General features: G+C 42.4%; 1 protein-coding gene across 1 annotated transcript in view; it reads left to right on the forward strand.

Annotated features, from left to right (window-relative positions):
- HAX1 (HCLS1 associated protein X-1) overlaps positions 1 to 27,942 on the forward strand; it is a 254,053-nt gene that overhangs the window by 24,749 nt on the left and 201,362 nt on the right. The window contains exon 3 of the mRNA XM_044079376.1: positions 8,489 to 8,727. Within this exon, the coding sequence (XP_043935311.1) occupies positions 8,489 to 8,727 (239 nt within the window). The remainder of the gene's footprint in view (positions 1 to 8,488; positions 8,728 to 27,942) is intronic.

Consider the following 27,942-nt stretch of genomic DNA (forward strand, 5'->3'; position numbering starts at 1 on the left):
TGGAACATTGAAAACCGTTTCCTAGAGCTTCTCAGCAGGAATATCATTGGGGATTTGTTCAAGGTTATTCTAACCCTTGGTACACACCACCTTCCCCTATTTCTTCTTCTCTTTGTAGATGTGTACTGTACCTCAGAGTAGACTTAACACCAGTTCACTTTCTTTCTCTCCACTATGTTGCTTTGTTCCTGCAAAGCATTTATCTTCAGTTTATTTTTTTTCTTGATTACAGATACCCGCTACCTAGAGTCTTCCTGTACTTGAGATTTCTGTCTTTACGTTGACAGAAAGGAGTTTAGAACTCGTAGCAGGTACTGTTTCTCCTTGTTTAACTACCCTGGTGAAATCTGTTTTATCATTAAGAAATAATTTACAACTGGGTGTGGGTATGTCAGGATTTTCCCTCTGTTGACGTGGTTTGATCATTAGGGCAAAGCCTGAGTGATTAAACAAAGCCATCCCTGGGTAAATTATAATATACCCACAAAAAGGAGTGGATTATTGCTGTTATACAGTGTCATTATGTAAGAAAGAAATTGCTTGCTTTTTTTAAATAATGTATTTGTATAAGGGTGCTGAAGTGTTCCTCTGTGTTTATCCTCCTTTACTGATGTACTGAGCATGTGTATAGGATTAGCATCCCCACGCTTGTACAGTACATCAGTGCAGTGCAGGAGAAGCAATGGAGAAAAGAGAATCTCCATTGCATTTTTTTTTTCTGTTGACATTTTACAAGCTACAGTGCAGAAATAGAAAGAAAATCAGGTATGTTTCTGTTTCTTTATTTTTGAGAATGTACCTGATTTCTCTTTTATTTTGGGCTTTCCCTTAGCATATTCCAATAAAAAGTCTGGCTGTTGAATGGTACTTCAGTGGATGGACTTCATTCTTTTGGTATGTGCTTGATTTACATTGGGCACGCTGATTAGGCTGTCCAATCAGCATACTTATTTTTGAATACAAATGAGCCATCATTGTATAATTACATTTCTCCCCCTCAACATCCACCTGCTGCTTAGAATTCTCCATGTATGGTGCTTTCTGGTTTAGCTTGATATAAAATGTATAATTCCACTCAAGTGGCTTATCTGTAGTTTTATTTAAATGCAGGATAAGACTTCTCATACATGTAAGCTACACATGCTGTATTAAGCGTGAATAAAAACTGTTCATTCATTTGCTTGTTTTTCATTCTGTGTCCGCACATGGCTCCATTTTTTATATTCATTACTGTTGCAACACATCTTCAGGTTGTCATTTTTGCCTAATTGGTTGACGAACATTTACTTTAACACAGATTCTTTTTATCAGTTCTGTAACTAATGTACCCATAATTTCACTTGCTGTGTATATATGTAGAACTTTGCCTTCTCCCACGTGTGCTAACCCTAACCTCAATCCTGCACATTACAGTGCTAAACACCCTTTCCATAACAGTAGCACTAAACAAGGCAAAAGACACACCCATATACATATCTGTCACCTTCTCTAGCCCTTAATCTAACTGTAACCCTCAAACACTGATGCAGGCATACAGACTCAACCCCGGTGCCGACACTTGTGCACATTTCTAAATCACCTCTCCCCTTCTCTAGCCCTTACTGTAACTCTAACCCTAACCTGCAAACACACACACATGCATATAAACTAATGCTACCCACTTTCATTTATCTTACATTTGATATTCAGCACTTTGACAAATGCTGCCTTCTGATCACTCCAGCAATTGTGTCAGCAAAACTTTGTTGCTGAAAGTAAGTTAGAAATGGAACTAACCCTTAGATATATATAATTACACGATCAGTGGTCAGTAGATCAAAACAAGTTCCGTCAATCATTCAAGTGCCAAACTATAAAACTTTGAATTTACTCCAAGGACAAGAAACAGTTGAATAGGGTACATGATGTCCTTCAAGGATGCATCTGCAGTCCTTACAAATGGGTTGTCCTGTCGTCAGGCAGCCCTTCGGTCGGCCGGATTCCAAAGTCTGGGTCTGGCCTCGGCTGGTGTCGCACTTCACCCGACGTCATAGCTGCAGTTCTTCGGGTATAAAGGCATCAGCCGACGCCATTTTCCTCAGTCTTTCTTGCCGCGTGGCGCCCGAAGCGGAAGCTGTTCGCAAGTGCCGGTCGGTCAGAACCAGAGATTACTACTTCCGAATACTTCTTCTATTACCGAAGACTTCTAAAAAGCTAAGTACCCCATTGGGGACTCTTTCTTGCCTCAGCCAATGTCAGAAAAAGTGAATAACTGTTTAACTTGTGGGAAACAAATACCTCATAAAGATTTCCACTCTTACTGCTTACCTTGTTTAGGCCCAGACCACGACGTAGCAGCTTGTCTAGCCTGTGCTTCTTTTAACCGACGGACGCTTAGACGTCGGTCGGAATTTGCTGAGGAGTTTTTCGGCTCAGATTTTGCTTACATTATGCCGTTGGATCCTCCGACTACGCAAATATCTAAAAAACGCAAGGAAAAGGACCGACACTCGCGGTCCGCGGTTTCGGCCGAAACCGCGGTTAAGCCAACCGTGAGTGTCTCGGTTTCGGCTGAAACCGAGCTCGCGGTCCTTCCTTCAGCCGAAAACTTACCTCCTACCGAGGCCTCTTCCAACCTGGTGGAATCGGCTTCTGAAATACCACCTGCTATTGCAGGTTCCCAGGAATTATCTGATACTATACCCTTGGATATTTCAACCCCTGCACGTGGAGCTGCTAGGCCTCCTGCAGCCATATCGATTAAGGCCTTTGCCAGGGCTAAAGCAGCTAAATCTACAAAATCTGTGCCTGCTAAGACCCCCTCTCACAGGCCTAGCCCTAGTTCTCAAATGCTTAGTCTAGCAGAGGATCTCATTTCTTTGATCTGGGGATCCCAACCTCACCCAGACAGGGCCTCTCACCCACCTCCAGACAAGAGGCCTAGAGCAGAGCCCCCTGAGCCAGTTTCTACAGATGGCTCCTCTGATGATTCAGATAATTCAAACCCTGCAGAGGACCCTTTCTCCCCTTATGAAGACTCTGATGCTGAAGAGTCCATTCCTTCTGCCTCTCCGCCTGAAGAATTTTCCTTTGGGGAAACTTTGCATGCTATGAGGGAACAATTTCAGTGGCAGGGCCAGGATTTTTCAGACTCCAGGAAAAAGACTTAGAACCTTTCTGCATTTACCACAGCATAGGCCTTTAGCCATCCCTCCAGTTCTCTCTGTTGTGGATGATGCTTTTAATGATGCTTGTACTGCCCCTGACTCACTACCTCCGGCCCCTGCTAAGCCCGATAGGTACTACAGGGTCCCGGGCACACATTATCATTTGTATAAGGCTCCCTTTGCAGATCCCGAAACTATCTCCCAGGGACCTAAGGCTGTAGCAGCTTCCTCTGCGAAAAACCCCCTCCCCTCTGAAAGGGAATCCAGGACCTTAGAGAGATGGGGTAAAAAAGTTTACACTTCTGCTACTGTTTCAGCTAGGGCCTTGAACTGTCAATTCCACATGATCCAGTATCAAGAATTTATGTTAGACCAGTTAACTAAAAAACTGTCCTCGGATGAACCATTAGACAAAAAATCTATTCTAGAAATGGTACATAACATTCAGCAGGTCAGTAATCATTCCTTAAAATGTGGCTATGATGCACTGGAAGCTTCCTTTAGATCAGCCATGACTGGCACAGTGATCAGAAGGCATACATGGTTAAAAGAGCAGGCCTTACCAGACCATGTCAAATCAAAGCTACTAGATGCTCCCATGGACAATATCAATTTGTTTGGCTCCCCTGCACAACAGATGATGAAGAAGATGGAAGAGAAAGCAAAATCTGTCCAGACAGTGAAAGATTTCTTACAGGTCCAACCTCCAAGGTTTAGCAGGAATTGGCCCTCCAAAAATTGGTCCTTTCCAGACACCTCCAGAGCTCAGAGAGGCAGGAATAGGCGCTCAAGAGGCAGAGGTCAATCCAGAGGTGCCTACAGGGGACGTCAGTGGCAGGCTAACAACCAGCGAGGTACAGCCACAGATGCAGCCACCACCACTACTACAGGACAATCACAGTGACTTGGCTCTGGCACCGCCTACCAGGGAACAACTAGAAGAGCCCTTAGGTGGGAAGCTAGCCTTATTTTCAGTAAACTGGCATTTCATCACAGGAGACAAGTGGATTTTGCAGACAATAGACCAAGGTTACAGGTTTCACTTCCATACTGTACCAAGGAAGAGAGGAATGCCAAACCTACCTCCAAATCAAAAGGCAGAAGCTCTAAAACAAATAGCTCACTTACTAAGGATGAGAGCTGTAGAAAAGGTACCATTTATGGAGCAAGGACAGGGATTTTACTCCAGACTCTTCCTGATTCCAAGAAAAGAAAACCAATGGAGACCTATTCTCGACCTGTCCGCTTTAAACACATTCCTCATTGTCCCAAAATTCAAAATGCTGACCCTACAGCAGCTTCTTCCCATGTTGGGCAAGGAGTCTTGGCTGGTAACTCTAGATCTCAAGGAGGCATACCTGCACGTCCCCATATGACCAAATTGCAGAAGATACCTCAGATTTCTTGCAGGATCAGAGCATTATCAATTCTCAGCATTGCCCTTTGGCTTATCTACTGCGCCAAGAGTGTTCACGAAATGCCTGGCATCAGTAATTGCTCATTGCAGGCTTCAGGGAATCCAAATCTACCCTTACCTGGACGACTGCCTGTTACAAGCGGACAACAAAAGCAAGCTAGCAGAAGACTTGAAAAGGGTCATTTATCTACTGCAAGCCCTGGGATACACAGTCAATATAAAAAAGTCAAGGCTGATACCATCCCAAAGGATAACCTTTTTGGGTGCAGAGCTGGACACATCAAAACAAATGGCCTTCCTAACAGCAGAAAAACACGAGAACCTCCCTCTCTACTTCTTGGCATTAACAAAGCAGAACCAACTATCAGCAAGAAAAATCCTGCAAGCCTTGGGTTTCATGGCATCCTGCATAATATTGGTTCCACATGCCAGACTGCATATGAGAAAGTTACAGTGGTACCTAAGGAATTTATGGTCTCAGCACAAGCACAGCCTAGAAACCCAAATTCCAATAATCCCATGCCTGAAGCAAGAATTCCAATGGTGGGCTCAGGCCTGTCAGTCAAACAAAGGACTGTCCTTCCACAGCACTCAACCAAGTCAGACAATCACAACGGACGCCTCAGACCTCGGTTGGGGGGCTCACATGCTGGACAAGTGCATACAAGGCCTATGGACTCAAGACCAGCTGCACCTACACATAAATCAAAAGGAAATGCTGGCAGTAAAACTGGCAATTCAGACATTCAGACCATTTCTTCGACAAGGTCAACTGTTGATAAGGACAGACAACACCACAGTTATGTGGTGCATCAACAAACAGGGAGGCACACATTCGTATCCTCTTTGCCGGATGGCAATGGAGCTCTGGAATATGGCCCTGAGCTTCAACATTCAGTTACAAGCAGTTTTTGTGCCAGGAAAAGAAAACATTCTAGCAGACATACTAAGCAGAACTACCACGGATGCCCACGAATGGATGTTGCATCCGGACATCTTCAAGACCATTACAAGAAAGTGGGGACTACCAGAAATAGACTTATTTGCATCCCCACGCAATCACCAACTGAAGAAATTCTGCACAAGGACGTACCACCCCCTTGCTTGGAAAGTGGACTCCCTATCTTTCAGTTGGAAAAGCCTGACCGCATATGCATTCCCACCACTTCCTTTGATGCACAAGGTGCTATTGAAAATCAAAGAGGACCATCCAAGGATCATCCTGATAGCTCCAGACTGGCCAAGGCAACATTGGTACCCATTACTGAGGAGCATGTCTCGGGAACAAATATGGACTCTACCTCTAGTTCCCTTGCTGTTAACACAGAACAACTACAACACCCTGCATCCAAACCTGAAAACACTGCAGCTGACTGCCTGGAACATTACATGAGACCAAATAACCCAAATTTATCCCAAAGGGTTAAAGACATTATCTTGGAGGCTCGCAGACCCTCTACAAGAAAAAATTATTCAGCAAAATGGAAAAGATATCACATTTGGAGTACTGCAAAAGGAGAAAATTTGTCCCTGGGAAACATAGCCAACATTCTGGAATACTTGGCAGAGCTCTTCCACAACGGCCTGTCCTATTCTTCCATTAAGATTCATGCATCAGCTATTTCAGCAGAATACAACTTGGATCCTCCAGTCTTCTCACATCCTCTGCTCAGACAGTTTCTAAGAGGAATTAAAAATGTAAAACCACCTAGGAAGCCACCATTGCCAGCGTGGGACTTGAACTTTGTGCTTGAAAAGTTGACACTCCCTCCTTTCGAACCAGCAGCAACAGCAGACTTACAATACCTATCATGGAAAACTGCTTTCCTGCTTGCAATCACTTCAGCAAGAAGGGTATCTGAGCTACAGGCATTAATGGCAGTACAACCCTTCCTGATCTTCCATCAAGATAGAGTGTCCATGAGAACAAACCCTACTTTTATGCCAAAGGTGGTATCCAGGGTATCTTTAAATCAAGCTATTCATTTACCTACATTCTTCCCCAACCCACAGAACAGGGGGGAAAGACTGTTACATACCTTGGATGTAAATAGACAACTACGCTACTACCTGGACAGGACCAAGGGCAATAGAAAAACTGACCAACTACTGGTAGCATATGCAACAGGCATGGAAGGAAAAGCAATTTCAAAACAGACAACCTCTAAGTGGATAGGAAATTGCATTAGATTTTGTTACTCCTACCATGGGAAGAAAACTCCAGAAAACATCAGGCCTCACTCTACAAGGGCAACAGCCGCTACCACAGCCTTTCTACGAGGAGTGGCTACCAAAGACATTTTAGAGGCTGCTACTTGGAGCTCCGTGCATACATTTGCCAAGCATTATAATTTACCTTTATACTCCAGATCCCGAGCAGGTTTTGCCACTGCTGTTTTACAAGGGATCTTAACTACACCATAATCTTATTTCTCCTCCTCCCCCAGTTTGGCTATGGTATTCTACCCATTTGTAAGGACTGCAGATGCATCCTTGAAGGACATAGTACAGTTTTGTACCTACCATAAATGTAGATGTCCGATAGGCATGCATCTGCAGTCAGGATTACCCACCCTCCTTCCCCTCTGTGGTACTCCTAGGGTATTTGCCCATCTTGTAGCTAGCTGGGGGAATCTATTATGGTGTATTTGTTTGTATATATGTACATACATGCTTATTTTTTGTTTGCTCTCTACTATTTGGAACCATTTGCATTTATCCAAATTTAGCCTTCCTAGAGGGCTCCTGGCATCTGGGGCAAGAAACACTGAGGAAAATGGCGTCGGCTGATGCCTTTATACCCGAAGAACTGCAGCTATGACGTCGGGTGAAGTGCGACACCAGCCGAGGCCAGACCCAGACTTTGGAATCCGGCCGACCGAAGGGCTGCCTGACGACAGGACAACCCATTTGTAAGGACTGCAGATGCATGCCTATCGGACATCTACATTTATGGTAGGTACAAAACTGTACTTTCCTAACTGTGCTGTTATGTGATCTTGTTCCCGCGATTGTCAGTAATGTGGGTATCTTATCATTAGTCATCGGCCATTTGTCTGTTGAAAATGGGGCATTTGTTGGCATGCCCAGATCCCATACAGTATATATTGCAGAGACGCAAGAACAGCAGCATTCCCTTTCAGCTGGACAATGAACCAGTGAACATTTTTTTTTCAAATAACAAATGTTTTTTATATTTTCACTCACCAGATTTTTTAAATTGCTGGGTTGGTTTTTAATTGTTTGGATGTTACACACTACCTGCTATGCTATATGATGTTTAGTGATATTTGTTTTATATATATATATATGTGTAATTAGAGATAGATATAGGTATATATGTATATAATACTTGCATGTTTTAATGACTGTCATTTGACCACTTGGCCTTTGATGCTGTAGCCTTCAGTTGCACCATTCCTTCTTTTTCCCACTTCAGATTATTTTATTGTTTTTAATTGCTGTTTCCCTTGATTTGGATGGTTTTACATCAAAAGTAATGGGCTCATGCCTCTCTTAGTCATCATGGAAGACTGCACTTCTAATGATGACTCTTCTCTTCATGCCCCTCTTGTTTAAAATGTTGATGTTGCTGGTTTTTTTTCACGTACATTGTCAGGGTGTTACTCTCATGATCATATTAGAGATGCACAGGTACTGGGGGGCCAAGCCCTGTGACAGCTTGGGAGGTGGTATGTAGTGCCATTGCACCACTTTTGTACTTCATCACATATTAGGCATGTACAAGATGTTCCACTATGCTTAGGTGTGGCATAATGACTTCTTAGTATTAAAGCAACTAATAGACTCCCTCCCCATAGTTTACATTGTTATACATTTCTGTGCTTATTTTCATTATTGTAGTAAGCTTTTTCACAGGTATGAAATGTAACACTAAGTCTGCTGTACCATTTTTATCACATAGAAATGCCCAGCATTGAAGCCATTCCCCCAGTGATGGATGAAAAAAGAGAAGAACATAGAGGGAGGTCTCTCCGGGACTCCATGCTTAAATTCCCAGACAATCACTTGCCAGCCTCTTCAGAGAGAAAAGATGGTAAAGATTATCCACAGCCTGAAACATTTGAAGACAGACTTGAGGATAGCAGGCCAAGTGATCTGCCTCTGACACCATTTAAGAGGCCCCCAAATCCATTTGGGAAGGTAAGGCTGTTGACCTTTGTAATTCATCTTTATTTTAAAGAGCTATTGATTGTATTAGCACAATGAGTTTTAAGTTTCAGTTAAGCCAGCCTTTTTTTTAAGCATAATTCCTATTGACATAACATTGATATTAGTAAAGTTTGGTAATTGAGGTATCACTTTACCTCATTTTTGTTAACCATTAATGCCTTTTTAATAGTGTCTGTTGAGAATGCATCAAAGATTATGAAAGCTTCTTAAAAATACTGCAACGTTTTTGAAAAAATCACCGCTTTATTTCTGGATTGTTTTCGTTGGTTTGAAGTTCTGTCATCTTCCTTTGCATGCAGCACTTACTCCCTGAAAGACATTTCAAGACTTAAGACTTTAAAGGTTTATAACGTTGTAAAAAGACCTGTGCATCCACAGTCCTGGCTTATGCTGTGAACCAGAAACCTATCATTTACAGATGATGATAGTGCACCACTGCAAACCTGTAGCACACAGGCATTCTTGTACAGGGCTTACCTACATTGTTAGCCTTACATCTGATCCACCACCTTCTCTAGTAATGCTCCTTGCCAACATCTGTGTGCCTGCTTCTGGCTACCATGATAGGTACACTGAATTTGCTATAAAATGTATCTAGCCCCCAGCTTAGTCTGTGTTCATGCCACCTTGGACCTGCAGTAGCCATAACTGCCCCCAGAAACTTATAAGTTAATCCCTGGGTGTCCAGTGCACTGGTCCTGTTCCTTATTCCCATGTGCTAATTGATTATAAAATGACTTTAGCTGGGTAGACCCTATTTTCACCCTTGATTTTGTGCAACATATGCATTCCATAAATCATTCACAGTTAATCAGACCTTTACCTATCCCTCATCCCATAGATCATTTGTTGTAAAAGCCATTGGTAACTGGTTGACCCCCATTTCCTTATTAAATTAGCGCTTGCTTCATGAGTCGCTATTGCAGTCTGGTGACATATATTATCTGAATGAGTATTTGCTTGCAATACTAAAGAAATAATGGAAAAAAGACTTTGCTTGTATGGTGGGTAAAAGCCATCATTGATTTTTTTATTAAGCTGGTGAAATGGGAAATGCATACTACATATGCTGTAAGATCTGAACTGCCATTTTTTTGTTCTTCTTTTGAGTCAGCAGTGTTCTTTTTTTTTTTCTTTCTTTCTATTCAGAATGTTTGGGGAACTGGAGGTATCATCAAATCTGCTGGACCACCAGGAATCATTGTGAGGCTTAGAGGGTGGATGTTGATGACTCATTCTTAATGCACCCTCTGCAGAGGGATTCAGTAAAAGTAATGTAGTATGCTGTTTGGCATCATGAGTATGCCATAAGCCCCTTGGTATTTTGAAAAAGGCAGACTTTGTGATGGAGCATACAGGATTTCTGATAAGTACAGCTGTTTGATATCTAGGTCATTGGAAAAGGTTTAATGTTATTTTCATTCATGGTGCATTCCTGTCTCTGCTTACATGCCGATGTTCTTCGTGTTTCACTGTTGCAGTCATTACATTTGGGTAATCTGCTGGCAGGTTGCCCTCATTCTGGCTGAATTCCAAAGTCTTGGGCCCTGCTTTGGTTGCTGTCTCCTCTTCCATGACATCAGGTTGTCAGGGATATAAAACAAGCAGCCGACGCCATTTTCTTTAGTCTTTCTTGCCGCACGGTGCCCAAAGCAGAAGAAGTTTGCAAGTGCCGGCTGGCCGACTCCTGAAATTTTCGAGTTTCAGAACTGAAGTCTTCACTAAAGCTAAGTACCCCGTTGGGGAAACTTTTTTTTCTTGCTCCATACCGATGTCAGAAAAATTTAATAATTGTATAACTTGTGGGAAGCAAATACCTCATAAGGATTTCCATTTATACTGTATTCCTTGCCTAGGCCCTGATCACAACGTGCCTGGCTGTCGATTTTGTGCTAGATTTAACCAACGCACTATTAAGCGTCAGTATGTTTTTGCCTCAGAATATTTTGGAAACAGATTTAACTACCCTGAAATGTCGTCCGATAGCAGTCCGACTACCGGTGTACACAAAAAACACAAAGAAAAGGACAGAGACAGACTGTCGAGGTCCAAAACCAATGACGAAGCTTCCCCTAAGCCAGTCACCAGTTCGCCGCAGCCCCTGATGCCCGGTACTTTCGAGTCGTAGGCCCCTACCGAGACCCATGTGGAGTCCGGCACGCCATGAGATACTCAAAGTATTGTACCCACGTATGGCTCTCCCTCAGATGGATCCAGAGCTGCTGAGCAGGCACCGGCTTCTGAGGGCGTATTCAGGCCTCAACATTTTTATATAAAACCAACGACAGCTGCAAAACCAAAGACAAAAGCAACTTCTAAAGCTAAAAAAACGACGCATGAGCCACGTGCACAGGCCACTATGCCTAAAAAATAGATGATCAAAATGGCTGAAGACCTAATTACTTTGACCAGGGGTTCCCAACCTCCTCCTGATAAGAGGCCTAGGCAAGACACTGATTATGAATCTTCATATCAGGTTTCTATTTCTTCTGATTCCTGTTCTGATCAGGAATTATCTATTCCTCCCTGTGAGGATTCTGATGCAGAGGAATCTATCCCATCTGCATCACCTCCTGAGGATTATTCATTTGGAGAAACCTTGCATACTTTAAGGGAGCATTTTCACTAGGAGAGTCAAGATTTTTCAGAATCAAAAAAGAGGCTCAGAGATTTCCTTCTCCCTCAGCACAGGCCTTTAGCCATACCCCCTGTTTTAGACATTGTGGATGATGTGTTTTCGGAGTCGAGCTTGACTCCTTACCTCCAGCTCCCAGCAAGCCTGACCGATATTACAGGGTCCCTGACTCGCACAAACCTTTATTTAGAAACCCTGCTGCTGACCCTGAAACTATTTCACAGGGTCCAAAGGGAGTTAAGGCCTCAACAGCAAAAAATCCTACCCCCTATGACAGAGATTCAAGGGCACTGGCTAGATGGGGAAAGAAGGTTTATACATCTGCAAACTTGACAATCAGGGCTCTAAACTGCCAGTTTCATATGCTCAAGTATCAGCAACATGTTATGGGATTGCTGAAACAGAAAATGATGTTGATTTCTGAATGTGCAGAAAATAAAGAATTGCTGGAATTATTGCATGCAGCTGAACAAGTTGGAAAGCATACTTTGCAATGTGGTTTTGATTCCTTAGAGGCCTCCTGCAGGGCCGCAGTTACTGGATCTGTGATTAGGAGGCATGCCTGGCCAAAAGAGCAAAATTTACCTGATCATGTTAAAGCTAAATTACTGGATGCTCCGTTACAGCATGATACTCTGGTATTAAGGCAGAAGAGGTTTTAAAGAAAATGGAAGACAATGCTAAGTCTACGCAAACTGTAATAGACGAAGTGCAGCCACCAAGATTCAGTAGACACTGGCCTACAAAATATTTGTCCTTTCCTGTGTCCGACAGAGCTCAAAGGGGCAAATCCAGATGCCCTAAAGGTTCTAGATACCAGGCACAAGATTCTTACAGGTCAAAGCAATGGGGTGCTTCTACCTTCAGATCTGGAGGAGATAAAGCGCAACCCTACAGAAAACAGTCCCAATGACTTCCCTCTGCCATCACCAAGCACTTACCTTTTGACAGCACCCTTAGGTGGAAAATTAGCACTTTTTGCTCATAATTGGCAGTTAATAACCTAGGACAAGTGGGTGCTAAACATAGTATCACAGGAATACAGATTCCATTTCTAAACTCTGCCAATGGCAAACGGTTGGCCGGATCTGCCAAAAAATCAATGGACAGAGGCACAGAAACCGGTTATGTCCCTCATGGATATGGGGGCTATTCAACCAGTACCAGAACAGGAAAAAGGACAAGGTTTTTACTCAAGACTGTTCTTAGTACCCAGAAAGGACAAGGCCTGGAGGCCAATACTGGATTTATCAATTTTGAACACATTCCTGGACATTCCAAAATTCAAAATGCTAACTTTGCAGCAGCTTCTGCCCATGCTGGGCAAGAATGCTTGGTTGGTGACATTAGACCTAAAAGAGGCATACCTGCATGTCCCATTAAGGGAATCGTGCAGAAGATACCTCCGTTTCAAGGCTGGCTTAATGCATTAAAATTCTCTGCACTGCCCTTTGGCTTATTTACTGCGCCCAGGGTCTTTACAAAGCGCCTGGCACCAGCAGTTTGCTTTTTGCAGACAAAGAAGTATACAAATATATCCTTACTTGGACGACTGTTTCATTCAAGCCGAGAACAAGGACATTCTTCTTCAGCACCTGGTGTTTGTGAAAAGGCTTCTAACATGACTAGGGTACATAATAAACGAAAAGAAATCACAACTGGTACCCTCTCAAAAGATAACATTCCTGGGTGCAAGCTTGAATACAACTGCCCAGATGGCTTTCCTCATGCCAGACAAACAAAACTGCATATTTTAAACTGATGGCAACAAAAACCCAGTTGTCTGCAAGACAAACTCTGCAGGCTTTGGGGTTCATGGCATCCTGCATTCTACTGATTCCATATGCAAGACTGCATATGAGGAAACTTCAGTAGTATGTAAAAAATTTATGGAGTCAACATTGTCACAGTCTAGAAACAATGGTTCCTCTCATTCCCTGCCTACAACAGGAGTTTCTATGGTGGGCAAAGGCATGTCACCAAAACATGGGACGGCCCTTCACTCTACCCCCTGCAAGCCAAACCTTAACAACAGACGCATCAGATTACGCATGGTGGGCACACCTGGCAGGAAGATGCATTCAGGGCATATGGACCCCGAAACAAATGCATCTGCATATCAACCAAAAAGAGATGTTAGCTGTTCAAAATGCCCTGACAGCCTTCAAGGACTTCATCCAGGACAACTACTGATAAAGACGGACAACACCATGGTTATGTAGTATATAAACAAGCAGGGGGGGGGCACCCATTTATACCCCCTTTGCAGACTAGCCATGGCACTGTGGGACACAGCTTTGACTTACCAAGTACATCTACAAGCTTAATTCCTGCCAGGAAAACAAAATACTATGGCAGACGACTTAAGCAGAAACCTTATGGACCCTCACGAGTGGAAACTAGATCCACAAGTCTTTAGCATGATAACAAAGAAATGGGGGAGCCCGGACATAGATCTGTTTGCCTCTCCTCAAAATTATCAATTGAAAAGATTCTGTACAAGGACTTATCACAGACAAGCATGGAAAGTGGACGCCCTATCCTTCAGTTGGAAGAACCGATCAGTTTACACCTTTCCTCCTCTGCCTCTTCTTCCCAAGGTCCTACTAAAAGTCAGACAAGAGAAACCAAAGATGATACTGATTGCCCCAGACTGGCCACGCCAATACTGGTACCCAATCCTAAGGAACTTGTCTCAATACCCAGCTTGGACCTTGCCTCAAAGACCTCAATTACTGTCCCAGCAAAACAATCAGATCCTGCACAATCAGCTCCAAACAGTGAACCTGGCAGCATGGCTGATCATGTAGTTATACAAACAATACCTCTGAGTAAAGCTGTCGATGGATGTCATTTTGGAAGCCAGAAGGCCTAGTACTAGAAAGTCTTATGCTAATAAATGGAAGAGATTCTGTGCTTGGAATCAAGTGCAAGGAACTGATACAGCAGAACCATATATTCCTCAGATATTACAATATTTGACTGAGATGCTTGACAAAGGTCTATCTTTCTCATCAATAAAAATCCATGCCTCTGCCATTTCGGCTCATTACAATACAGAGCCGCCAATCTTTTCTCATCCTTTACTAAAGCAGTATCTTAGAGGAGCCAAAGATTTAAGGCCTCCCAGAAGAACACCAGTACCTGCATGGGACCTCAATTACATGTTGGAAAAGCTCACCCTGCTTCCATTTGAACCAGGTGCTACTGCAGATCTAAAGTTCTTATGGTAAACAGCTCTGCTCCTAGCAATTACTTCAGCAAGAAGAGTCTCAGAGCTACAGGCCCTCATGGCTGTGGAGCCTTTTATCATATTTTACCCAGACAGGGTGTCTCTGAGGACCAATCCTTCATTTATGCCTAAGGTGGTTTCCAGTGTGGCTCTTAACCAAACTATTTATCTGCCAACCTTTTATCCAAATCCGCAGAACAAGGGGGAGAGGATTCTGCATTTATTGGACGTATACAGACAGCTAAGATTCTACTTGAGCAGGACTAAAGCTCTAAGAAAAACTGAGCAGTTACAAGTGACATATGCTGCAGGATCAGAAGGAAAGGCTATTTCAAAGCAGACTATTTCAAAGTGGATAAGCCACTGCATTCGTTTCTGCTACTTACACCATGGCAAACCTGTGTCCAAGGGCATTAGGTCTCATTCCACCAGAGCTGCAGCTACATCAGCAGCCTTTCTCAGAGGAGTACCAACCAAAGGCATTCTAGAGGCTGCTACTTGAGTTCTGTTCACACTTTTACAAAGCATTATAATTTGCCTCTCTAGTCTGAGTCCAGGGCAGGCTTTGCCACTGCAGTTCTTCAGGGCCTTATAGCCACCCCTAATGCTGTTTAGCTCCAGCCTCCCATCCATAGCTTTGGGATTCTACCCAAATGTAATGACTGCAACAGTGAAACACGAAGAACATAGTACAGTTGTGTACACTTACCATAAATGTAGATGTTTGAGTGTATTCACTGTTGCAGTCCAGGTTACCCGCCCGCCAACCCCCTTTTATTCTGGAGTTTCTCTTTCCTTCACTGTCTTCTACAACCTATGTGTTGTATTTGCTTGTAGATGAAGGTAAAGTTTGTATTGTTGCATGTGTGTATATATATATCTATATATATATATATATATATATATATATATATAATATATTTTTCTTTTTTTTTTTTTTTTTTGCTACCTTTTTGGGGACACCTGACATCTAGGGCAAGAAAAACGAAAGAAAATGGCATATGCTGCTTGTTTTATACACCTGACGACCTGACATCATGGAATAGGAGACAGCAAACGACGCAGGGCCCAAGACTTTGGACTTCAGGCCGACTGAGGGCAACCTGCCAGCAGATTACCCAAATGTAATGACTGCACAGTGAATACACTCGAACATCTACATTTATGGTAAGTATACACAACTGTACTTTTGCATTTTCGTGCTGTCTAGTTACAGACTGCCTGTGGCTGTTAGAACAGCTAGCTCAGATTTAGGGGTGCAGCACAAGGTCTGTTGTGGCACAGCTGGCTGACTTTGAGAATTCTTCCTCTAGTGGTTGTATATTTTTGTGGTTGTTCATTTTGGCCCTCAAGCTCGCCTATTGTAGCAAGGTACACGTTTTTGTATTTTGCTATCACACTGTCCTACCCCAAGTGATGCCCCCAATGTCTACAGTCTGCCATGTCCCAGTACTCCTCCTCAGTCTCCACAGCAAGGCAGAGTAAATATAGGGGCAGCCCAGTCAGCTCTGGTCTGACGGGAATGGTTATTCACTTCCCTGCTCACGGGGTACAATGACATAACTGTAGTTCATGTCCATTTGGAGCTACATATTCACTACCTCCTTTGCAGAAAATGTGCTTACACTTTCCACTCTCTTTTTATGCTTGTCCTCAGCCTCCATTAGGGACAGGAAATCCACCTTTTTCTCTGGGATGGGCAGTCCAGCTTTAAACTTCATCCCCACTACTTCTCCTTACTCATTTTCTGCAGTGACAAGGCCCATTATTCAAACTTAGGTCATTAGAATCACAGTCAGGGCCCTGTCCCTCTGATCCAGAGCTGTGTCCAAAATTGAAGCATCTTTTCTCATTCTGCTCTGTGCTTGCCACCACTTTGTTTCCTTTGGGCTTCATCCAGTTTCCATCTAAACAGCTGTATTCTTCTTAATTCAATCTTTTGGTTTAGATTGTTTTACCTTTTTAAAATAAACTTTCTAGCAGTTTTCTCTCTTACTTGCCTCAGTCTGTATGTAATCGGAAGGATGTACATTTTCCTCTACCTCATCATAATCACCAACCCCTTTTTTTCCATTTTCTGCATAGGATCTGGGTGTTGTCAACTGTTGCCATCTTTTTCTGTTCAGTGCCACTGTCCTGCCTTATTCGACACTCATGCCTGACTATCACAGGTCTTCTCTCGCACAGTCCAGCCACCTCTTTGCTGGATGCCCTTGTTTCCTCTTGCCTTCTTCTTGAATGTCCCAAATCTTCATAAGATTGTTCATAGGTAGGTACTAGGCTATCGACCCAAGGGCCTAAGTAAGCCTAGCCAACAAGGTTCCCTGGCTTACGCCACCCAAGAAATTTAATTTCCTGTGCCCCTGTCGAGCAGAGCCACATAAGTGATCCCCGGGTTGTATTTCCTATTTCCCATCCACTCATCAAGATTTTTCTTTAAGATTGCTAAGGAGGAACTTTGCTTGACATAGATGGGGTAGCCTGTTCCAGAGTATAGGAAGTCTCCATGACAGGAATCTATCCCTCCAGCATGTCCTGTTTATTGCTCTGACAAGATTTAGGTCCCTAGAGAGTGTAGCTCAGAGGGATTGGGATTTCTTTAGGTGTAGCATGTCCAACAGCTCTGGGTTTAACATAGCTTTATATGTTAGGCAGAGATCTCTTCGGAGTGGGTGATATGCTACAGAGTAAAGCTGGTGTTTTTTGAGACGGTCAGTGTAGGGCATCTGTTTGAGGCCAGTAATCCTCTTTGTGAGGTACTTTTGTGGCCTTTCTAGCGGCTGCAGATGTCTTGTGAGGTACATTTCAAAAGGGGCGTTGTACTCTATAATGGGTCTAATGAGTGTCGAGTAGAGGGGAACAATGACTTGTTTTTTCCTGGAGGAGAACTTCTTTGTGATGAGGTGTGCCACATAGAAGGATTTCCTGACTACTGTGGCGATGTGATTATCAAAGGAGAGACTGCTGTCTACATAGGTCCCAAGGTCTCTTATCACACATTTGGCGTTAAGCAGACTGCTGTTTATGTGGTAGTTCATGGGTACAGAAAAGGGGATGACAGTGCACTTTTTGGCAATGAGCTTGAGGCCATGCCTCTGACACCAGGCATCTGTCTCAGTGAGGCCCTTCTGTAGGATGCTCACATCATTTAGGGACTCAACTATGGCTCCTAGTTTGCAGTCATCTGTGAACATTGTTAGCCAGAGGCCTTCTGTGTTAGCCTGTACTTCAGAGAAGTAGATAACAAACAGGGAGAGGTCCCAGGACTGAACCCTGTGGTACTCCACTTGTCACTGGTTTGAAGTCAGATTTGGAGTCTGCAACATTTACAGTGTGGGTTCTGTCAGTGAGCCAGTTGACAACCCATCTTGTGATGTAGGGATTTATACTTAGTTTAGTGAGTTTAGCTATAATCCCAGACTGGGGGATGGCATTGAAAGCCTTGGTGAGGTCAAGATAGGCTGTGTGAACCACCTAACCCTTGTCTCTGGCTTTGGCAACTGCCTCAAAGAAGTCAGTCAGGTTCAGAAGGCATGATCTGTCTTTCACAAACCTGAACTGGGTGGGGTCCAGATTTTGGAGGTTACCAATGTCTTTGTTTATGAATTCCATGATGATATGTTTCATGGCCTTGCAGACCAGGCTCATCAGGCTAATAGGGCGATAGTTCCCAGGATCAGTGGTTGCTCCCTCTTTGTGGAGTGGGATAACTGTTGCTGTGCGCCAGTTACTGGGCACAAAGCCTGATGTGAGAATGTGATTGAACATGGTGCTTGGGTGGGGAGCCAGTTCATTCTGAAGTTCTTGTAAAACGCAGCCTGGGATGTTGTCCAGTCCCAATGTATACTGTGTTTTTGATTTTCGAGAGTGCAGCTTTCACCTTCATAGATGTGATTACAGGGACTCTGCATTCTTCCTCTATAGATATGGGCCCTTTAGGGGGTGAGAGGGGTGTAAAGTTAGCACTGAACCTGTCTGCCAGGATGTTGGCAATATCAGTTGGTTCTGTAATTTCTGTGCCGTTGTGCTATAACTCAGAGCAGATCTGGGTGTTGTCATTGAGATTCTTGACATAGCTAGAGAATGCTTTGTGATTGCCCTTAGAATCAGTGGCAGTTTTGTTTTCGTAGCTAGCTTTGGAGGATCTTATAAGGGATCTCAGCTTCTTATTGAGGCTGACCAGGGAGCTCCTCCACTCATGGGGTTTTGCAACAATTTCTGCACATTTGCTGGAACCTCCATAATCTGTTCTCTTTTACCCTTTCTGCAGTTGGAGCTACTTTGACTTCTGCTCTTATGCCCTTATTTGTTGTCTGTTCTACAATGTGCACCCCCCACCCCACCCCCACCGCCTCAGGCACTTCATTTCAATCAGCTGAAGCTTTCTCAATTGCTCTGCCTTTACTGTCCAGGTTTCTGTATCATACAATAGTACTGGTCACATCACTGTTTTGTACATCTTACTTTTCAGTTTCTTTGGTAGTTTTCTGTCATATACTACACCTGACACAGTGCCAGTTGGCTGCAGCCCCACTGATTCTAGCTGTGACCTCCTCATTCAGACTTCTGTTTTCCTCAACCACCCTTCCCAGATACTTGAAGCTGTTAACCTGTTCCACTGTTTTCCCTTCTGTCTCAGTTTTCTGCTTCTTCTGAACTCCACCATTTGCTGCCATTACAACTGTCTCATCTGTACTCAGTTTCATCCCTTTTTTCAGTTTTACATTCCATTTCTCTATCTGCCTGTAATGCCACATAGCCTGCATACAACAACTTTGTTGAGCTGTTCCCTCAGACCTGTTTGCTTATGTAGTCCATCACCAGTATGAACAGCAGTGGACTCAGAGTTGAACCCTGCTGCATACTCACTCCTACTGGGAACCCCTCTGTGAGACTGATACATTTTCTTAGTATTGGGTTATTAGGCTGTCCTCTTGAAAACTCTTATCTCAAAAAAGTAACAACTTCTTGTACTTCTGGGTGGTCCCCAAAATAAGTACGGTCTTGACTGGCCTAGCCAATTCGCACAGGTAAATTAGTAGCTGGACACACTTATTTTAGAACAAACCATTCACCATTTGCTGTCAATAAGCTAGTTGTTTCATTATAGATACCTTTCTGTTTTCATTTTTCACCGTGTAGCTATAAACCTTTTAAAAAGTTACCCTATTTTGCAGTGCTTTTCTATTATGTTGCCTCCAGAACACTGCATCTTTCATGGTAGCTTCTCCTTTACTTCCTGAGTGTGCTTAGAAATAGTTAATAGTTTTGTAGAACTCGCCTATGTCTAAATCTATCCCAGTTAGATACTTTTCTGACCGCCTGATCTTAGAATCATTTTATCTCTGAGCAGATCATAGAAAGAAAACATGGAGGTTTCGGTCTTTACATCATCTATTTCTGGAGACTTGATTTTTGTGTGTTGTTTGGTAACTTTTATGTAGTGGATTTTGCTCATGTTGTGTTATCATTCATGCATTTTTGCGTTTAAGCTGCTCATTATATGCTGCTAGAATTGGGTGAATTACCTGCTGTTTCTGTCCCTGGGTTACTGTTAGAGAGTATTGTGTTTGCTTGTGTCACCTGGTATACATGCATTTCATATTGATATTCAACACATTTCTTGTCAGATCATTTGTTTTCCATCTGCATGTTGTAATTTGGCAACTCTTGGTCTGATATCTTTGAAGTGCATATGCTGAGGTGTACCATAACTGAGCCTTATTTTACCAGTATTCTTCTCCATATTGATATTGAAGCTGCCAAGAGATGTCTAACCTGTTTTCACTCTGGAGCCTTTTTTTCACAACAGGGGTAACATTCTGCTACATAACTGTCCCTTTTGTGCTATTTAAGTTAATTTTCAACAAATAAGCTTTCTTCTTAGTAAAGAGAGTAGAACAGTGGTGTTCTTAATGAAAAATTGTGATGAGCTAGACCATGCTGGAAAGAGAAAACCCAGTCTTTGGTTAATAGGTAGCAGGTGACTGAGATCACAACCAGCAAACATAGTCCTGCTTCATAGGAAAATGTTTTAAAGTCATTTAAGTGTTTAACAAAGATGCTGTCGGGTCTTTCCATTCATACATTTAATTCACATCCTTGTGACTAAATTAACCATCAAGCAGCCCTCTCAGTGCTTTCTGCCTTAGTTTGTATCACTTGGAGGCCCACCTGTTTATTTGCATCTCTATACATTCCTCTTCATTGCTAATGTATCTCCCTACTCTAATCTGGGCACAAACTGGTTACTAATCAGCAAGTCAATGTGAAGACACGCTCCCAACCTTAATAAACTTTGCTGTCTCTTCTCTTCTTCACTTTACAGGTAGTTTGAATTATTACTTACCCCCTCTGAGGCCTTCACTGATTTCCACTGATTGCCTCTGGTTTCTTTGCATTCCACCTGGTTTACACCCCTTGTGCTATCTCCCTCCCCCAATACAAAGTCTATATTAGAATCCTGCTGAGCATGGAGCCATATTTAAATTTCTAGTCTCCCACCAGGACACAAGTGCTCCTCAGCAATTACATTCTGCTTGCCGGTAAGCCGTTAGACCTCAGGAATTTGTTTTAAAAGTGTTCAGATTTGTAAAGTAATACTTACTTTTTCTTTGGTCCTGGTTGGCTCTGCCCCGCTCCGTTCGCCCTCGCTAACGCTCGGGCTCTCTCCGCTCCCCTACCCTGCCCCCTATTCCCTCCTGCCCCCACTACCTCTACATTTATAGTAATCACAGCCACACCCACAGCTCACCCTCATCACCTCCACCAATCACAGCTCCTCAAGTCATATCACATTATACCACACCAACTTGCTCCACACAAAATACTCCCAATCACTCTCATTCCCACTAGGCATTTTTTACATCACCCACACTACTTTCCCATCCACATATAGTGCAACCCTATAATTCATATTCAGATGCCCCACCTAGAAACAACTTAAACTTTATAACCATGACTATCACGCAACTACGTCTAGTCTGTCTTCTCATAATTCTTTACAACACCACAAGTTATCACTCTAGCAATATCCCTAAACTTAGTAGCACAACACTGCATTATGCACTCTCGTATACAGGCACCACACATTATAATTATATCTGCCCACAGTTATTCAAGAACTACATAACGGACCAATTCAGGACTAAACACATATGCTCTCATTCCTACTCCAAAAAAACACAATACTTTCTCACACACACATGCTCTCATTCCTACTCCAAAAAAACACAATACTTTCTCACACTCCTCACCAAACTCCAACATCTGTATAACAATTTTAACTCCAGGCTCACCATAAGTGGGGATATCAACCCCAACCCAGGCCCAAATCCATCCTGTCCAACTCAAACTGCTCCAACACAAATGTCAGACCATAACATCCCCACTTTCTTCATCCCTGGGCAAATCAACAACAGCAGCAAAACCAACCATCTTTTAATGCTAAATATTAATATTAGAAGTAACAAAAATAAAATACCTGAACTCCAGGCCACAATAGCACACTACTCCCCAGACATACTTGCTTTAACAGAAACCTGGCTAAATAAAAACATACCAACGAAAACGACAAAGAGGCACAGAATAAACGTTTGTTCAGTATAAATAAATAAAACATTCACAAAACAAACAAATACTGAAAGAACGAACACGGCAGCATTAACCGAATAAAAAGTTTTAATTCATAAACCACGGTAAGCACTTTCACATAAAAATGCTTCCTCAGACCTTCATAAATCATAAACCAAAAATTAACATTTATATATACAATTAATGAATTCAAATGAACCAATAACTATTCACAACTAATTAATTAACCAAATCAACTTAAAGGAAAACCACATAAAAACGTACAATAAGAAATCTCTAAAAAAAAACTTATATGATTCATTCTAAGCATATTATACTAAAAGTATAAAAGAACATATTATACTAAAAATATTAAAATGTTTAATGACATATTTCATCTGAATAACCTCCATTTCTTCAAAAGAGGTTTAATGGAAGCACGTTCATTAAGACCATGGCCTCTATCAGCTCTAAAAATTATCATCCAATTATTTTCCTTAAACTCAGTATGATTACAAATGTTGCCCATGCGTATATTGGGCAAAACTAAATCTATAACTCTGAAGACAAAATGATGCAATTCCCAAGTGCCATAATATGTTTGGAAAGGGCATTGGTAGTAATACCCTTCCTAATGCTATAGACATGCTCTCTAATCCTATCACGAAGGCTACGATTAGTTTTGCCTACATAAAAAGACATACAAAATGTACACTGAGCAAGATAAACAACATTCATAGTCATACAATCAGCATTGACATTAAAAGAAAAACTCCTATGTAAATCAGGATATTCAGAAACTGAAGAAGTATCAATGTATTCACATAAATTACAATTACCACAAGGTAATGTAACACCATCCTGACCAAACTCACTCTCTCTTCCTAACTCTCTACTACCACAAAGAATCCGCTTGAGATTTTTCTTGTTCCTAAACACAGACTTGGGATTAGGACCAACAATATTCCCCAAATCAGAATCAACATGTAGAATAGGCCAAAATTGTTTAAAAATATTACATAACGCATTTTGATCTCTAGTAAAAAATAAAGCAATACACACATGATCAGAGTACCTCTCAGCTGAAGATAAGGTTGAACTAGGCTCTGTAAACTGCGGTCCATAATATGGAGCTGTTATACCCTTTCTTAGGGAACTCAAGTCAGACCAACTAGACAAAATCTCATCTTGTGTATACCCTCTAGATACAAGCCTCTGTTGTAACTTACCTATATCTGTGGAAAAACCTTCAGCAGTGGGGTTTAACCTTGATACCCGAATCCCCTGTCCACGAACTAAGTTATGGAACACATAATTCGGATTCATACTGCACCTAGCCAACAAACTATTACGTGAACGAGAGACGCTCTAGTGCATGCTTGGCTTCCCGGTCTACTTTATGCCTATCCTCCTCTACCCATGATGCTGAAACTTATACAGAAAGCCTCTCGGTTGGGGAGCAGAATGATCCTCATTGCCCCATTCTGGCATCGTCAAACTTGGTTTCCTTACCTGTGGTCTCATCTGGAAAATCCTCCCTGGATTCTGGATCCCATTCCGGATCTAATATCCCATCCCTTAGGTCTACCGACCCCGAATCTGGACAACCTAAAGCTGACAGCTTGGCTGCTCCAGTTCCACTCTTAGTCAGGACTCCCGGCATCTCTTCACCAGTTAAAGCCATCTTGGTGGCAGCACATAAACCTTCCACTAGAAAAGTCTATCGCAGTAAATGGAAGCGTTTTTCCATCTGGGCAGAACACCGTAACATAGATCCCTTCACGGCTTCGTTACCGTCAGTCTTGGATTTCCTCACCGGACTTTTTCAACGGGGAACTAGCTGTTCTACGGTCAAGGTTCAATTGGCAGCCATTTCTCATTACCATGTGGGACACGAGACAGGCATCTTGATGACTGCGAAATTATGTAAAACCTTCCTCAAGGGTACTTTCCTGCTCAGGCCTCCTGTCAAGGAAGCTGTACCCCCTTGGGATCTATCACTAGTCCTTCAAGCCTTGACTGCCCCTCCCTTTGAACCAGCTGCCTTGGCCGAACTTAAATACCTTTCCTGGAAAACGGCGTTCCTTGTCGCCATCACTTCAGCGAAAAGAGTTTCCAAACTTCAGGCCCTTTGTGCGAAACCTCCCTACTTGATTTTTCATCAGGATAGAGTGTACCTCAGGACCAGTCCCTCATTTCTTCCTAAGGTGGCCTCAGAAACCAATATCAATCAGTCCATTAACCTGCCAGTTTTCTTCCCTAAGTACCAGAATAAAGGAGAATACAAGCTGCATTCCTTAGACGTACACAGACAACTGCGCTTCTACATTCATAGGACTGCTGGTCACAGACAATCCGATCAGTTGTTCATTTCCTTTGCCAAATTCAACTTGGGTAAAGCTATTTCTAAGGTCACCTTATCACGATGGATTTCACAGTGTATTCTTCTGGCCTATGAAACTTCTGGGAGGCCCGCACCTCAGGGAGTACGGGCACATTCTACTCTCTCCATATCTACTTCTGCTGCCTTTAGATCTAGAGTATCTTTGGATGATATTTGCTCTGCAGCCACTTGGGCCTCATCTCATACCTTTAACAACCATTATAAGCTGGACGTTATTTCCAGAGGGAGAGCATCCTTTGGCTCTGCAGTGCTCCGGAACATCCTTCCATGATGGCCGCCCAAGATTCAGGTAGCTGGGGACTCTGTCCCAAAGGTTGCTGACAAATGAAGTCCCTACTTCAGATTAAGAAGTTATGTACTCACCATAACGTTCCATCTGAGTAGGTGACTTCATTTGTCTGCAACCATCCCCCCCCTCCTTCCCCCTGGCCTTCAGAAGTTAATTCTTGAATGTCCTTTCTTGGTCCCTTTCGGGACGCTTTTGGTCTGAATTTTGGTATAAGGGCAAACTTGATCTGAGGTCAGTCAGGGTTGGCAGGGGATTATGGGTAAGGAGAGGAGCTAGGAGCTCGGATCCATAAGCTGTAAAGTAAGTTGTCGGCTCGGATCCGAAGTCAAATCCAAGACCCAAAGGTTGCAGACAAATGAAGTCACCTACTCAGATGGAATGTTATGGTGAGTACATAACTACTTATTATGCCCTGAATGGCTTTATTCAGTGCGAAATAGTAGTTTATGCCAAAACACAGTAATTTGCCAAAAAAAATGCAGTCGCTTTGCTTTATTTATGCTTATTGTGCCCTTTTTGCCCTTTGTTATATTAATTTTGCCCATTTAATCTCTCTTCATGCCCATAATACTTTTGTTGTGCTAGATTTACTCTAAACATGCTTGTTTTACTTTAAACATGCTCATTTTGCAATTCCGAGGTGATTCTGAACCCCTTATGTGCTTTTCTGATAATCGTTTTAACAAATGTCTTAACTTCGAACATTTCATTCAATTAATAAGCTTTTTGTCCCTTTTGTTGGCTTAATAAATGTTTCTGTGCTATTGGTTTGCTTAATAATGTGTTCTGTGCCCTTGTATGGCTCCAGTTTATCTTTTTAGTAAAATAAATCATTTGTGCAATGTTTTCATTGCCTTTAGTTAGTTTCTGTCCCTTTTTCTGCACTCTGTTCACTTAATTTACCTTCACTGTTAACTCTGCACCTTGTAGCTCTGAAAATCAGTGTCTGGAATCCCGGTTCTGACACCATGTCGCTCGTCTGGTCAGGATAAAACAAGACGAACATTCGTGGGTTCTGTTCATGCAACTTTATTATGTACAAACACATCAGGATTGAGGCTTAGTAACTTTAACTTCGATAAACTTATAAACAAACTATCACACTCATATATGTTCATTGTTTAGCTGCACTCTCAAAATGGCGCTGAAGCTAGCACGTGCTTGCTATTTATATGCACGTGCTGTCCTTGGAAATGCTTTTTAAAAGTACAACACACACACTTTTCTATAGACAGTTTAGTGTAAAAGTGTTTTCTTTTAGTGTAAAAGAAGAAGAACCTGTAGTAGCTGTAGAAAACCTAAGCTGATATGGGGGAGAATATATACAACTCCACACAAACATTGACTTGAGGTCATGATTGAGTACTGGGCCCTGAAGCTGCTGTGAGGTAGAGATCTTGCCTATATGTTAAATGTTCATCAGTTTCTTTGTCTATATCTTGTTGTATGGCAGCAGCAGACAATTTAAGATCAATTACACAGCTGTGTGGCTTACAAAAGATTCATAATATGTGATTGCTTTCATATCAGGCTTGTTTGTTCAAGTTTGATAATGTGGAATAAATATTTTATTATTAATATATTAAGCAGTACTGTGTCAAATACCTTGTAGAGTAAATATATTAAATTTCTCAGTTTACTTTTAAAGGAATTATCAACTGTACCAGCCTTGTGAGTTGTAAAAGGTAATATACTTTGACAGTGAAAAATGCTGAGGTTCAGCAGTGAAGGGTCATCCTTTAGATAGCTATCAGGGGTGTTTTAAGTTATTTCCATCTTTCCATGCACACCTGGTAAAGTGCTAGGAAAGGGACATCCAATGGTTTGATTGCAGAGGCCATGTCCTCACTTCTGCAAAGTGTATTCTCTGAAAGCATCCCTGCCCCTCTCAGTGACGAACTTAGCAGTAGTCTCCACAGTTTCCACCTGGAAAGATGCACCTCCTTGTGTGCCTCTGAGTACATGCAGCCCTCCTAACCCCCCCCCCCCCACGAAGAGGTAAGCTGGGCACACCCTTTCACCCCCCCCCCACTCCCTGCCTTGGCTGCGCCAGTGCCAGTGCTGCTGGATGAATGCCATTTCTCAATCAGGACATCATTTCTTTGCACCTTGGAGCCAAACATTAAAAATGCACTCTTTGTATGAGACCTCGGCATAAGAATTCTTCTTTCCAGTAGTGCATCAGCATTGGAATTGATCATGGTAAGTAAGAGGTGCTGGGGATGAAGCCCTCCGTGTTGGGAGGTTTGCGGGCGGAGTTTACCCAAGTAAGTTCTAAATTCAAATTCCACTTCAGTTCATATTTTTTAATTCAAACAGAATTCAGACTTTTCTTATTTTGAATAAACTTGGCAGCTTCCAGTTTGGAAAAACATACCCTTCCATGAAGGATGTGATACAAACTTGTTTAACTACTCTACCCTGTTCCTAATTTTCTAATACTGCTTTGATGATATTGTCAGACATGATGTTTTGCAAGCAGATGAGGCAAATACGTTTATTTAGCTTTACAAATCATTTTTAAAGAAATTTTAACCATATTGTAAACATTTGTAAACTAAACTGAATATTAGCTGAAGTTAATACAACAGGTCTCATGAAAGAAAAGCTTGTCAGTAAGGATTAAGAAAGTAAAGGTGATACAGAGATGATAACATTTAAAGTAAAATTAGAGATGTTCTTCATTCCACATTGCTGCAGTCCTAACTATTGGGTAGTCCGCTGTCCAGTCGGCCCGAATACCAAAGTATATGGCTGACGTCGGTCAGGGCGCACTAGACTGACGTCAGTACGTCAGGGTACTAATGCGCATGACCGACGTCATATCCTCAGTCTTTTTTGCCGCATGGTCCGATGCAGAAGCAGTTTTGCGAGTGCAGGTTGGCGTTCTGAAATTTTCTGAAGTCGGAGTTTCAGACCGAATCAAAGTTGGCTAAGTACCCGTTGGGGAACATTTTGGTTTTTCTTGCCTCAGTATTTAACCGGATGTCAGAAAAAGTGAATAACTGTATTTCTTGTGGGAAACAGATACCTCATAGGGATTACCATACCTT

Source organism: Protopterus annectens, chromosome 8.part0 (assembly GCF_019279795.1).
Source record: "Protopterus annectens isolate FY-2018-M chromosome 8.part0, PAN1.0, whole genome shotgun sequence".
Lineage (NCBI taxonomy): Eukaryota > Metazoa > Chordata > Ceratodontiformes > Protopteridae > Protopterus > Protopterus annectens.